Source organism: Rhinoderma darwinii, chromosome 2, assembly GCF_050947455.1.
Source record: "Rhinoderma darwinii isolate aRhiDar2 chromosome 2, aRhiDar2.hap1, whole genome shotgun sequence".
NCBI classification, from domain to species: Eukaryota; Metazoa; Chordata; class Amphibia; order Anura; family Rhinodermatidae; genus Rhinoderma; species Rhinoderma darwinii.
Genome location: NC_134688.1, coordinates 269,688,282 through 269,702,014, shown reverse-complemented (window position 1 = coordinate 269,702,014; position 13,733 = coordinate 269,688,282). Strand labels below are relative to the sequence as shown.

The following is a 13,733-nucleotide window of genomic DNA, read 5'->3' as shown; positions in this document are numbered from 1 at the left end:
CCATTTGATGGCTTTCTGTCTGAATGAAAAGTGCCAAAAGTAAAGTTGTATAAAAATGGAAGAAGAAGAATATTCTGGGATTGCAGTATATGTTTTTAACAGATTCCCTACTAGCAAATTAAAATATTAAAGGAGTTATTCCAACTGATCAACAGGGGTCCAACTGCCTGGACCTCCACTGATCCGTTGACTGAAGAAGCTGCAGCTCTTTCACTGATTTTTCCTGTACAGTGGGAATATAATGAATGGGATATATAAGAACAGTCTAAAGCACTTACATGGCTGTTTCCATATCTCCTATCACTATAATTGAGAGTGGCCTTGCATGCATAAATGCTGCAATACTAGTGTAAATAAGATGAGAAACACATTTTGTGGGTTGTAACCAGTAAAAATGATGGCAACTACAATACGCATAGGTTTATATCACTAGCTGTAATCTAGCTCTAATATAGAATTGGCCAAAATTGTATTAGTAACATACATAATAAAACATGATAACCATGAGAAAATGAATACAAATGATTACGGCAAAAGAAGCAAATGTTTCACCATAATAGATGGTGTGCTATCACCGAAGCTGTCAAGAGTTTATAGTGTGGATGCTTTCAACCATATTTATAGAGATAAAAGAGGGCAAGAGACTAAAACCACAACTAGATGTCCAAACGTTCACATAAAAGAATCATTTGTTAGGTCATTTCTTGGAGTGCCGCATGTTAAGCTGTTTCCAGGAATTGATTGGGCGGCTGTTCCAGACCCTATGCTCTCCCGCTGAGAATGGTTTCCTTCTGATTGTGTTGGAAAAGAATCAAAGGACATCAAGGAACACAACATAAAAAGTTAGATTCCTTGATAATGGGCGAGAACGTTGTTGAGTGGATTATTACTATTTATTGATGTAGTCTTTGGCTAAAGTAGATTTATAAACAGATACTACAAGACTACATCTCCCATGATGCTTTATGTTTAATCATCCAATGACCGCTATATTTATTCCCATTACTAAAATATTGTTTCTAAAGTTTACCAGTTGAACCGGCTTTATTAGTTGGTATATTATTTTAAATAAAGTCACGGAAATTGCCCATTGTTTCTTTTGTTCCTGTATATACTAATCACGCTGGTCACGTCAGATTTTAACCATATGCAGAACAATAAAATACAAATTGGAAAGAAAAAAATGAAGTATACAGTACAGTATATATTACTAAAAACAAATGTCAGGGTGTGTGTACATCTCTGTTGTTGTGGCTCAACACTGATCACCTCTACTAATGCTTGGGTTAAATTTGTGTTGCACGCTTTCTAATTTCAATTGTCAAGTGACAGCTGCAGTCCACAGGAGTACTTTGAGTTGCATGTATCTCAGTGCACTCCTGTGGACTGCAGCTGTCTCTTAATAAAGTAAAGTTAAACATTCATCATTACTGAATTTATCAGTGCTGCTTTTATTGGGATATTTGGACTTTATCTAGACTGCCAGAATAAATTGCTGCATGTCACGATGCCCGTTGAATAGACTCCCTGATGAGTCAGACTTATGCCTGATGAAACGCGTAGGAGTAGTGAACAATGCAAATCTAAAGTCAGGTCAGGATAAGGTTCCAGCACTGTCCTAGCGTCATTCTTTTGAGAGCGGTCATCAGCCCCAGTACAACATTTAGGGATTGAATCTTCAATGTACTTAAAGAGGCTCTGTCACCACATTATAAGGAGATGGGCGCTATAATGTAGATGACAGCAGTGCTTTTTATTTAATAAAATGATCTGTTTTCACCACTTTATTAGCGATTTTAGATTTATGCTAATGAGTTGCTTAATGCCCAAGTGGGCGTATTTTTACTTTAGACCAAGTGGGCGTTGTACAGAGTGTATGACACTGACCAATCAGCCTCATGCACTCCTCTCCATTCATTTAGGCAGCGCATAGGGATCCTTTTAGATCCTTATGTGCTGTCTTATACTAACACATTAACAATACTGATGTGTTTAGACAGTGAATAGACATTCCACGGAATGTCTATTCACCATCTCTGCACTTCGTTACTGTTTTTGTGGTAGTTACAGCAGAGCAAAGCGTAATCTCGCTGTAACCTGTCATTTACTGCGTAATCTCGCGAGATTACGCTTGCTCTGCTGTAAGTACCACAGAAACAGTAACGAAGTGCAGGGATTGTGAATAGACATCCCGTGGAATGTCTATTCACTGTCTAAACACTATTGTTAATGTGTTCGTATAAGACAGCACATACTGATCTAACAGGATCCCTATGCGCTGTGTAAATGAGTGGAGAGGAGTGCATGATTCTGATTGGTCAGCGTCATACACTCCTCTGTACAACGCCCACTTGGGCATTAAGCAACTCATTAGCAAAAATCTAAAATCGCTAATAAAGTGGTAAAAATAGATTGTTTTATTAACTAAAAAGCACTGCTGCCATCTACATTATAGCGTCGATCTCCTTATGTAGGAGATAGGGCACTTATAATGTGGTGACAGAGCCTCTTTAAAGGAGTTTTCCCATGGGATACATTCATGACATATCCACAGGATATGTCAGATAGATGCGGGTCCCACCTCTGGGACCTGCACCTATCTGCAGAATGGGGCCCCCTAAACCCTGTTCTACCTTTGTCTGTTCTCGCTGACTCCAGGCCACTTCCTGGTTACATGGTTGGGAGTTACGAAAACAGCGTAGCTCGCTGAGCTACACTGTTTCCGTAACTCCCATATTAGTGAATGGCAGTTACGAAAGCAGAGTAGCATGGGAGTTTATTTATTTTCATTACTTTTAGTGTGAAAATGGGAAAAGTTTTTTTTTTTATAGAAAATAACTTACTTTAACAGTTTTGTTACCTTTTTTTTTTTTATTAGTCCCCCTAGGGGATTTGAACAAGCGATTGTTGGATTGCTTGTAAAATATACTGCAATACTTATGTATTGCAATATATTGTGTTTTCTACCGACTCGTTGTAAGCCCTGATAAATTAATAAAATATGGCACAAAAATGTCACATGATGAAAAATAGGCTACAAAATTCCTTTGCAATACACAGATCATGCATAAGAAATACCTCAGTGGTGCACATACGTATGTCATATTCACGGCTTACGTGCAATCTTGTTCCAGCAGACTACAAAGGTGTCACGTCTACTTACACTTTATTTTATAATGTATTGTACTTTACGTATAAGGCAACAAAAGAACAATTTCCGTGAACTATTAAAGCATAACAGCCAAAAATAAATTGTAACTATGTTTCTTTAACTTTATCTGTGTCTTTGTCAGCCAAGCACCTTATATTGTAATGTCCTCCTGCCTTCAGTTTCTGGGACAGGAAATAGCTGTCTGACTGCTGCAATTGTCAGCCATATTGTTTCTCATGGGGGCTACTTTTCCGGTCATATGGTCATTGCCCCTTTCAGCTCACCCTGGCGGCTAGTCATGATCTGAGAATCCCTACCCCCAATATAATTTATCAGTCTTAGACATACATATGTGTACAAAATAATTAATTGTCTATATTTTATTTTATATCAGTATATTTTTGACATTTATACAACAGAGCAATAGGAAATTGGCGTGGACAGGATTGATTTGTATGCCATTCAGGATTTGTGGAAAGCTGGGTTGACCAGCTTCTAAAAATACAACTAATGCTGACACATATCACATGATATACTGCCTTTTTTTGTTAAAAGGGATGTCCAGAATAGATTTATTTTTTTCTTTTATTGGTCATAAGTGGCCATGTTAAAGGAGATAAAATAACTTAATAGTTGTTTTTAATTAAAAACGTATTGTTTTATTATTTCTGCTGTTTTGCCAGGCTGCCTGCAGCTGCTTGTACTAATTGCGACCGTGGGTCAGACAGTGCTTATAGTAAAAGATAGTGACAGTAAGAAATCTGGAAGGCTATTCTTGCAGTCATCAATATCAAAAGCCATTGGAAACCTGACAGACTCCATTATAAGTAAATGGTATCCGCCAGGATTCATTGGGATCCGTTTAAAAAACTGACCCATCGTAGCTGTTATGTCTTCATTACGAACTAAGGCCTTATTCACACGAACATGTATTACGTCCGTAAAACGCGCGTGAAAATCACGCGTGCCGCACGGACCTATTTTAGAGAATGGGGCCGTTCAGACAATCCGTGATTTTCACGCAGCGTATGTCCGCTGCGTAAAACTCACGACATGTCCTATACTTGGCCGTTTTTCGCGCATCACGCACCTATTGAAGTCAATGGGTGTGTGAAAATCTCACACGGCACACGGAAGCACTTCCGTGTGACGCACGTGATTCGCGCAACAGTAGATAAAGAAATGAAGGAAAAAATAAAAGCACTTCCTTCATTTCTTTTTCTAAACATCAAAACCGCGTGTCATAAGGATGGCATATGCGTGAAAATCACGCAGCCACGCACCATTCACTGATGACACACGCAACTGCAACGTGCAAGAAACGTAGCGTTTTTTTGCGCACGCAAAATGCACACGTTCGTGTGAATAAGGCCTTAATGTGAGGACCAGCTCTCGATACTAGGTCACAGGCTGTTCTTCTGCTGGCTTTAAAACAGAAGTGAGAAAACTGCCTCCTCGTGGGCTCATGTTCCAGTCTGCCTCCTTTTTTAGTGAAATGCTTATTGGCCAATCATATAGAGACTTGTGCCATTAGCTAGTGTGGATATCACTTACTCTCTGGCGGCCAATATACACTCTGTGCTTATTCAAACGAGAGTGTGTCAAATCGGCCGTGAAAAACTGTAATTTTTCACTGCCAATTCACACCCGTGTGGGACCTGTTTTCACGGATCCCTCATAGACTTGAGTCTATTGAGGGATCCGTGAAAACGGACAAAAATAGGACATGTCCTATTTTTTCATGGACCCTTCACATTGTCCGTTAAAACAACAGCCGTGTGAATAGCCCCATGGAATTACATGCAGCCGTGTGATGGCCGTTAAAAAAAGCGTCCGTCACACGGCCAATTTATGCGCTCGTCTGAATAAGGCATAACACAGAGCAGGGCAGAGGGAAGAAGCAGCACACTCTTGTATATGAGCAAGTACAAAAAGTAACGGTGACTGCCACTTGTCCTTTTTTTTTTGGTAGATCACCTAACATCACAACATCACAAAATGTAGATCCCATGCTGAATGAGTTTGATCACTCATGTTCTAGAATTTAAGGAAGAGAGATTACAGTAGACGTAGTAGAGCTGAGTTTGCCACTCCTCATTATATCATGATGCATTATCTGTGGTTTTTTAAAGGATAATAGGTAAAACTCTATGAGATATCTTCTTTACTCAATGAGTTATCACAGCGCAAAAAAGAAACAGTAAAATAAGAAATTCAAGCCCTCTACTTATATAATATCTGCTTTACAGCGGGCCCACAATCAGTTACCTAAATCACTTTATTGCCCTATAGTGACATCTACTGGTTAAATTGAAAACATACTAGCACTATGTGGTAATACTTATTATGTATCACGTGTAGTCTACAAATAGTTATGTTTCTAATTTTTTCTTTGTTTAACAAATTTTGATCTGAAATATATAGTTTTACAGTACACTCTTTATATCTTTTATTGGCAACTTCACATGTAATACATGTGTGATCTTACCTATAGTATCAAGAAAACAAACAATGATCTTAACAAATTAACAATAATGAATGTAAGGGTATGTGCACACACACTAATTACGTCCGTAATTGACGGACGTATTTCGGCCGCAAGTCCCGGACCGAACACAGTGCAGGGAGCCGGGCTCCTAGCATCATACTTATGTACGACGCTAGGAGTCCCTGCCTCGCTGCAGGACAACTGTCCCGTACTGTAATCATGTTTTCAGTCCGGGACAGTAGTTCCACAGAGAGGCAGGGACTCCTAGCGTCTTACATAAGTATGATACTAGGAGCCCGGCTCCCTGCACTGTGTTCGGTCCGGGATTTGCGGCCGAAATACGTCCGTCAATTACGGACGTAATTAGTGTGTGTGCACATACCCTAATATGTACAACATTTAGGGTAAGTCCAAACGGAGCCGCCGTGACCCAGCCGCGATGTGGCCAACAACCGCGCCAGCACCTTGTTCGGTGCAGCTGTCAATTAGCCTGTAAATGGCCGCGCGTTTACTTAGGTAAAGGGCCGTTTCACCCGCAATAACGCTGAGCCATTAACAGGCTATTTGACAACCATGCCTAACATGGTGCTGGCCCGGTTCTTGGCCGTCTCAGGGCCGCTCCGTTTGGACTTACCTTTATAGCAGACACCTAGAATGGACTAAATATTGCAAAATGGAACCCTGCATCTTGAAATATTAAGCAACATCACTAGATGGGCCACCAGGGCTCCTAATAAAAATAATGTCTTGTCAGCTCATGTTGCTTATGGGAGTAAGCATGTCTGTATACAGTAATAATCGTGAAATGTGAAGCACTGAATAAAATCTCAATTTTCCATCCATATCTGACTCTGCTGAATACAGAACCAATTAGATTTATGATCTCAACTTTGGAAAATTAAGGCAATGTCCTGGCTGGTTCCTAGAGACAATTGCTCCACTTCTCCTTTGCACTAGTTTTGAAAAATGTCTTCCTATTTTCTAAACTTCTCTAAATTTCACGAAATAATTTGTGCTAGTGACAAGTAAAGTACCAGTATTTGCACCATATTGAACCAACTCCCTGCAATTGTTTGCCTTTGTGACAAGCAAAAGGCTTTTGTGTGTATGACATTGAATGAATTTCCCACGATTGTGCGACCTTGTGAGTAAAGGGTGAGTGTGTGTGCTACCAGCATATATAGAAGATAGGGGGTCACGTAGCAAAATTAAAAATTGTTTCCTCTTTATGGTGCCAGGTTTTGCCACTCAGAACTGAATAGTCTGAGGTTTTTCTTATTACTCTACGCCCCTTTCAATGAAATAAAGCCAATTTACCACCCTGTTGCTTGTTAATAAGGACATAACAGGGCTTGGCCCCCTCTCCCAATGGGCCCCATAGCAGCTACATGGACTCCCGCTATGGTACACTATAAGCCCTTGTGTACTGCATTGAACAAATTCCTCAAAATTATGCACCTTTGTGATACATTTCCTTTTGTGTTGCTTATAATGTACTTCCCGTTCATTATTTTATATTGTTTATTAGGATATTGTGTTTATTGTGGCTTATTGTGAGAAGAAGAATTTGTAATAGTGAAATTTGGAGTGTTTGGAATGTATTGTAAGTAACCAGCCACTTGTACTAAGAGATTTGCATTAAACACTAATACATAATAAATATCTAAAGACATATACAGTACAGGGAGAGGCCTGTAAATAGCTACTTTACATAAATGGTATATATATATATATATTTATATATATATATATATATATATACACACAGTATATACACACACACACACACACTGTTTATATATATATATATATATATATATATATATATATATATACATATATATACATATATATATATATATATATATATATATATATGTATAGTATTCTTATATTCGATTTTTTTCATTAACAGAGAGGTAGAAACCTGTTTCATTTGTTGATCTTTTGAGTTTCAGATAATAAGATTTTGTATAAATTTTAAAAGTCTGTGAAGCTCCAGCCCAAAATGGAAAAGTGGTTTTATTGCTGCTTACAAACATTGACATTAATAGTAGAGGGTTTGTTAAGCCCGGTTTGCACAGTCAAATATGTGCCCATAATGATTGGCAAGTGCCCATAATTACAGGTTGGTTGGTGCTCGTTTAAAGGCCCTTTACACTAGCCAATGTAAACTGTGTGTGGACGAACAATCGTTCGGTCCCCATACAGTTAACATGATGTCGGCAACACATTCCTTATTTACACAGAGAGATGTGCTGCTGTCAACGAGGATTTTCAGGGTAGCATATAAGATTAAAACAGCCGACGAACGACCGTTTGCTCGTTCGTCGTCTGATCGCTGCCCTGTTCACAGAGGGTAATGATAGGGAACAAGCATTCACCAGATCATTGTCTTGTGTAAATGTGGCTTTATCCATGACTTTGTGTCCATAGGGATTAATTTATTTTAAAAAAAATAGAGAAAAGTGATTGTAAAGGTTCGCTCACCGTGTTTCCACTGCGTTAGTCCATGCGTTAGTTGATTCCACGTCATAAATGGCAAAGGTGCTCGAAAATATCCCAAGAAGAATCCCGAATCGACAGCAGGAATACAAGGCAATGGAGAAAGAAAAAGATGGTTATGATTAAGAACCTCAGAGGTTTGAAACGCATAAGCGTGGTCCCAGGATTTTCATTTTAATTGTTCTGTTTTTTTTAAATTATCAAATAAAGCTGATTTTTTTACAAGACTGCTGGATACACCATTTTTTTTCTTTCTCCATTGCTTTGATTTATTTACTCTATCCATATAAATGAGACATATTGTATCTAAACAAACACTAGCAGTAGAAACGATATGATAACGGTAGAGCACAATATGTAAACTATTAATTTTATAATAGAACTCCTTTCTAGTAACATTGTCATTGCTATGTTCTCCGCAGGTATCCTAGAAGATTCATGTAGTGATTTCGGTGCCAACATAAATGGAAGTGGATCCAAGTTCAGAATGTCAGAACTACCTGCCACTTAAAGTTCCTGGAGCAGATGATATGAATTTCCGATTTTTCCCTGTACCAGGCATGTACAGACTTGCACTTGTCATCAGACTCAGCAGATACTAAAACAACCACAAGGGTGGCACAGAGTCCCTCCAATCAGCCGGCTTTGCATGCACTCAGTGCTGGAGAGTTACTATGCAGTTTGGACTGTTCACTGTGCTTGTCTTGATCTTGATGGATATTGCAGACAGCAGCAAGGTTGTGAAGGGGAGGAGACATAGGAGACGTAAGTACAACTCCCATCAATCGCTGGTACTGAACAAGGCTTCTACGTAAATGTCATATTTTTACAATCATTTCCAGTACGATAAGATTAATTAATTTAGAAAGTTGTTATGCAATTTATTTATGACTTTATTACGCCTTTATTAAAAGGGTTTTACCACTAAAAACATTTATCACCTATACACGGGATAAATATATTATGGCTGGGACCCCACCAATCATTAGAACAGGGGTCCCAAGCTCCCCGTTCCTCCTCACTGCACGATCGCAATGAGGAGGAGTTTGAATAAAGCGGAAGAGTACACTGCTAGCGGTTTCAGTCAGCCCCATAGACATTAAATGAAGTGGCAGGGCGCATGTGTGATGGCCGCTCCAATCAAACTCCTCCTCACTGCGATCGTGCATTGAGGAGGAATGGGGGCTCAGGACCTATTTTCTAGTGATCGGTGGGTGTCCTAGCAATGTGGCCCCAGCCATTGTACATTTATCACCTACCCTGTGCATAGGTGATAAATGTTCTTAGTGCGGAAACCCCTTTAAAGGCTTCCAGTCTGATGCATTTTTGCAATATACTTTGTGTTTCAATTCCTCACCATGTTCAAAATTTCTGTCAGTGAATAGAAACATTCATAGTTACATTGTATGGTACAGACCTGTTTTTTCGTAATCACTGTAAAGCCGCTGCATTTCTTTTTTTTTTTTTTTACAAACATTTAGCTTTTGTTGCCATAATTACAAAATATAAAATATCATATTATCCAAAATATGTTATTGTAAATATACTGTAATATTTCTACACGAAATTCTAGCAAGAATTTGCTACACTGTATCTAGGCAAAACAATGCTCAGTGAGGTGAGCACCTCGGACTCCTAGGTTGATACATTTTACCTAAACTGGTAGCAGAAAACTTTGTAGTAAACATTGTAGCGGTGTAAGTTTTAAGTCTGTAGAGTTTTCACCCTCTGAATGTAAACAAGAAAGTTAATTTACTGACACCAAGTAGAGATCATGAAAAGGTGAGGAATTGATCAATTCTGGCCTAAGAAGCACCTTTTTTGGGCGCAAATCAATTTGGACAAATTTATCATTGATTTGCACCATAAAGAACAAATGTTTGTGCCTCTTTAGACAATTGCAATAGTGTATAGAAAAGGGGTCGTGAGTGTGACGTAGTGGAAAGGACGTGGCTTAAAATGTTGCATCGTGCGCCAAAACCTTGGCGCAACTAACTGCGTAAACTAAGCCAACCAAGAGGTGGTATAACAAAGAGAAAAGTATTTAATGGGGCTGTCCACTACCGGACAACTGATGACCTATCCACCATGCAGTACTGCAGCTCGGCCACTGTTCTGTGACAGGAGCCATCTGCTTCCGGCATACACGTCCGGTGCCCAGAGGCAGTTGGAGTGGCTCGTCAGTGCGGGGTCCGGGTGTCGGACCCCCACAGATCATATACTGATGACCTATCTAATGGATAGGTCATCAGTTGTCCGGTAGAGGACAACCCCTTTACCAAGTCTGGCAAGATGCGCCAAATTATTATACAGCATGTGCCACTTTGATAAATTTGGTGTATCTCCTGACTGCCTGTTCTAAATTTACACTGTCTAAATCTTAGCCAGCATTCGTAAATCTGCCTAAAATGTATTGTAATACGGCAGAATGTTTTATTATACAATGTTTAAAGACGTTATCCATCTATAAAACCTATCCATAAGCCCTATTAAAGAAAATGAACAACCCTTGTAAAAGGTCTCCTTCATATGCACATTCTTTCCTGTGGTTTTTTTTCGGCTTGGAAAAAAAACGCCATGAATTTCAAGTGCTTTTCATTGCGTTTTTTAAAAGCATTTTTGGGGCGTTTTTCGATTTATTACATTTGTAGGGCTGGGCGATTTTGCCAAAAAAGAAAATCTATATACTTTTCAACCCTATGGGCGATTTTCGATTTAAATCTCAATTTTCTTATTACTGTGAAATTACCTGTGAAATAATACCAAGAGATAATTTATTAAAGGGGTTCTCCCATCAGAGACATTTATGACATATCCACAGGATATGTCATAAATGTCAGATAGATGTGGGTCTTACCTCTGGGACCCGCACTTATCTCCAGAACGAGGCCCCCTAAACCCCGTGCCACTGCTCTGTGGTTGTGGCTAAAAACTACGCTGTTTCCATACTTACCATAATAGTGAATGGCAGTTATGGAAGCAGCGTAGCATGCGAGCTGCGCTGTTTCTGTAACTACCATTCAGTTCTATGGGACTTACGGAAACAGCGTAGCTCAGCTGTTTCCGTAATTTATTGAAAAATCCCTTCAACATATATTACTATAATAATTGTACGTAACTTCACAACTTTTAAACTCTGCAAATACTTTTTTAACAGAAATACAATTGGAAAAATGTATATCTAGTTGATTATAACTTCTGTTAACCTGTTCCCCAGCAGGGTACAGGTTAACAGAATCTACTGTATAATCAATTATACACTGCGTGCACTAACATCCCGCTCTGCCCGTCACCACCTCAGCCAGTCTCCGATATTGCAGACGAGAGGAGTGTAAATTGAAGCAGAGCCAGGCAGATAGCGCTGAGCGGGCACTTTGGGTAGAGATTACATTATAGTGTCTGAAGTCTGAGCAGGACACTGTGCAGTAACGGCCCCACGATGGTGTTTTAAATAAATTACATAAGGCCGGAGTCATACGACCGTGATCAGGCCGTAACAAACGGTCCATGTGTCAGACGGGTTTCCCAGTCCGACCACGGTACATGTGAACAGAACTACTGCCATCATGGACATTTAGGCTACATTCACATGGCAGTGAAAAAAACGGATATTAAAAGCTGATCAAGTGGCAGTTTTTCATGCCCGTTTTGCATCAGTGTGTCTCCAAATTTTCATCCATTTCCAGTCCATCTGTAAGTTTTTAATGGCCGTTTGTTATTAGTTGTTAATGGCCGCTAAAAAAACGGTTGGATTTTATTTGTGAGGTTTTTTTTTGTCCCAACACCATGAAAACTCCATAGTGCCCATGTAGATAGTGCCGCAATGCCCCTCTAGATAGTGCCACAGTGCCCTCTGTAGAAAGTGGCCACATAGACAGTGCCAGTGCCTACATAGTACCACAGTGCCCATATGGTGCCACAGTGCCCACATAGTGACACAGTAACCACATATAAAGTGACATAGTGCCCACATATAAAGTGCCAGAGCCCACATATAAAGTGCCACATTTCCCAGTGTAGAAAGTGCCACAGTGCCCACATATTAAAGGACATAGTGCCACAGTGCCCACATATAAAGTGCCATAGCCCACATAGATAGTGCCACAGTGCCCATGTAGTGCCACACCCCCCCCCGTAGATAGCACCACCCCCCTGTAGATAGCACCACCCCCCTGTAGATAGCACCAAACCCTGTAGAGAACACCAACCCTCTGTAGAGAACACCAACCCTCTGTAGATAGCACACATCTTGTAGATAGCGCCGCTGTAGCTCCCTCTAGGAGCAGAATCCCCAGCCAGAGCATTGCCGATGCCCTGGCCGGGGATTCCGCTCCTAGAGGGAGTCCCTAACGACTCTGTCCATATATGGAAAGTAAAGTCAGGGGCTCTTCCTAGAAGCGGAGTACCCGGCTTGAGCGTTGCTAATGCTCTGGCCAGGGATTACACTCCCGGAGGAGCCCCTGACATCACTGTCCATATATGGACAGTGACGTCAGCGGGCACCCTCTAAGAGCAGAATCCCCTGCCAGACCATCGGCAACGCTCCAGCTGGGGATTCCACTCCAGGAGTAGCCCCTGACGTCACTGTCCATAAATGGACAGTGAAGCCAAAGGCTTTCCCAAGACAGGAGTCCCCGGTCAGAGATCTTGTGATGCTCTGGCCGGGGACTCCACTTCTAGAGGGAGCCTCTGAAGTCACTGTCCATATATGGAAAGTGACAACAGGGGCTCCTCCTGTAGCAGACTCCCCGGCCAGAGGTTGCCAACGATAGGAGTCCCGGCTTCCCCACGGAACTTCTGTTCCGTACTGTATCATTTTGTTCAGTACAGAACAGCAGTTCCGTGGGGAAGATCCGGTACAGAATAGGGAGCAGATGAGGTGGCAGGACGCAGCTTCTAAGACGGGGCGGACCAGACAGGTGACAAGACGGAGCTTCCTCCTGCAGCACGGCGCCACTAGGGAATCGATTTAACGATTCTGTTAAAAAACAGAATCATCGGAGGCCTTGAGGGTGAATTAATCAAATTAATTTGATTAATCGCCCAGCCCTATGCATTTGTAATATGCATTTTCTCTGGCATTTTTCAAGTCCCATAGAGAAGTCTATGGTTAAAAGTCACACCTAAAGCATGCTGAAATGTAAAAAAAAATGCCACTGACACAAAAAACGCACCAAAAAAATGACACAAACAAAAAAGCATTGTTTGTAGTACATTTTATATTTTGCTACAGACGTTCACCATTTTAGCCTAAAATTCCAGGAAAAGACAAAAAAAACAAATAAAACTACTGTTTTTTTAAAAACCACCCTAAGCAGAATGTTTTACCAAGAGAGGTCTCCTAAATTCTGGAAATACAATGTTTGCCCTAATGACATTAAGTTGAACGTGTGCATATGGAAACCGCCTAAACGAGTGTAGTGTATAAGAATAAATAATATAACCAACACCAAACTTCTTTAGAATGTGGGGTTGACCTGGGGGTTCACCCGGGGGTCGGCCACAGCTTTATTTGGAAAATAACGAGATTAATGACCAGCCTATTTTAAACCTTAATGACCAAGCCATTGTTTACGTTTTTCCATCGTC

At 40.5% G+C, this 13,733-nt stretch overlaps 1 protein-coding gene across 1 annotated transcript in view; it reads left to right on the top strand.

Annotated features, from left to right (window-relative positions):
• RSPO1 (R-spondin 1) overlaps positions 1 to 13,733 on the top strand; it is a 134,982-nt gene that overhangs the window by 68,926 nt on the left and 52,323 nt on the right. The window contains exon 2 of the mRNA XM_075850533.1: positions 8,567 to 8,909. Within this exon, the coding sequence (XP_075706648.1) occupies positions 8,819 to 8,909 (91 nt within the window). The 5' untranslated portion in view covers positions 8,567 to 8,818. The remainder of the gene's footprint in view (positions 1 to 8,566; positions 8,910 to 13,733) is intronic.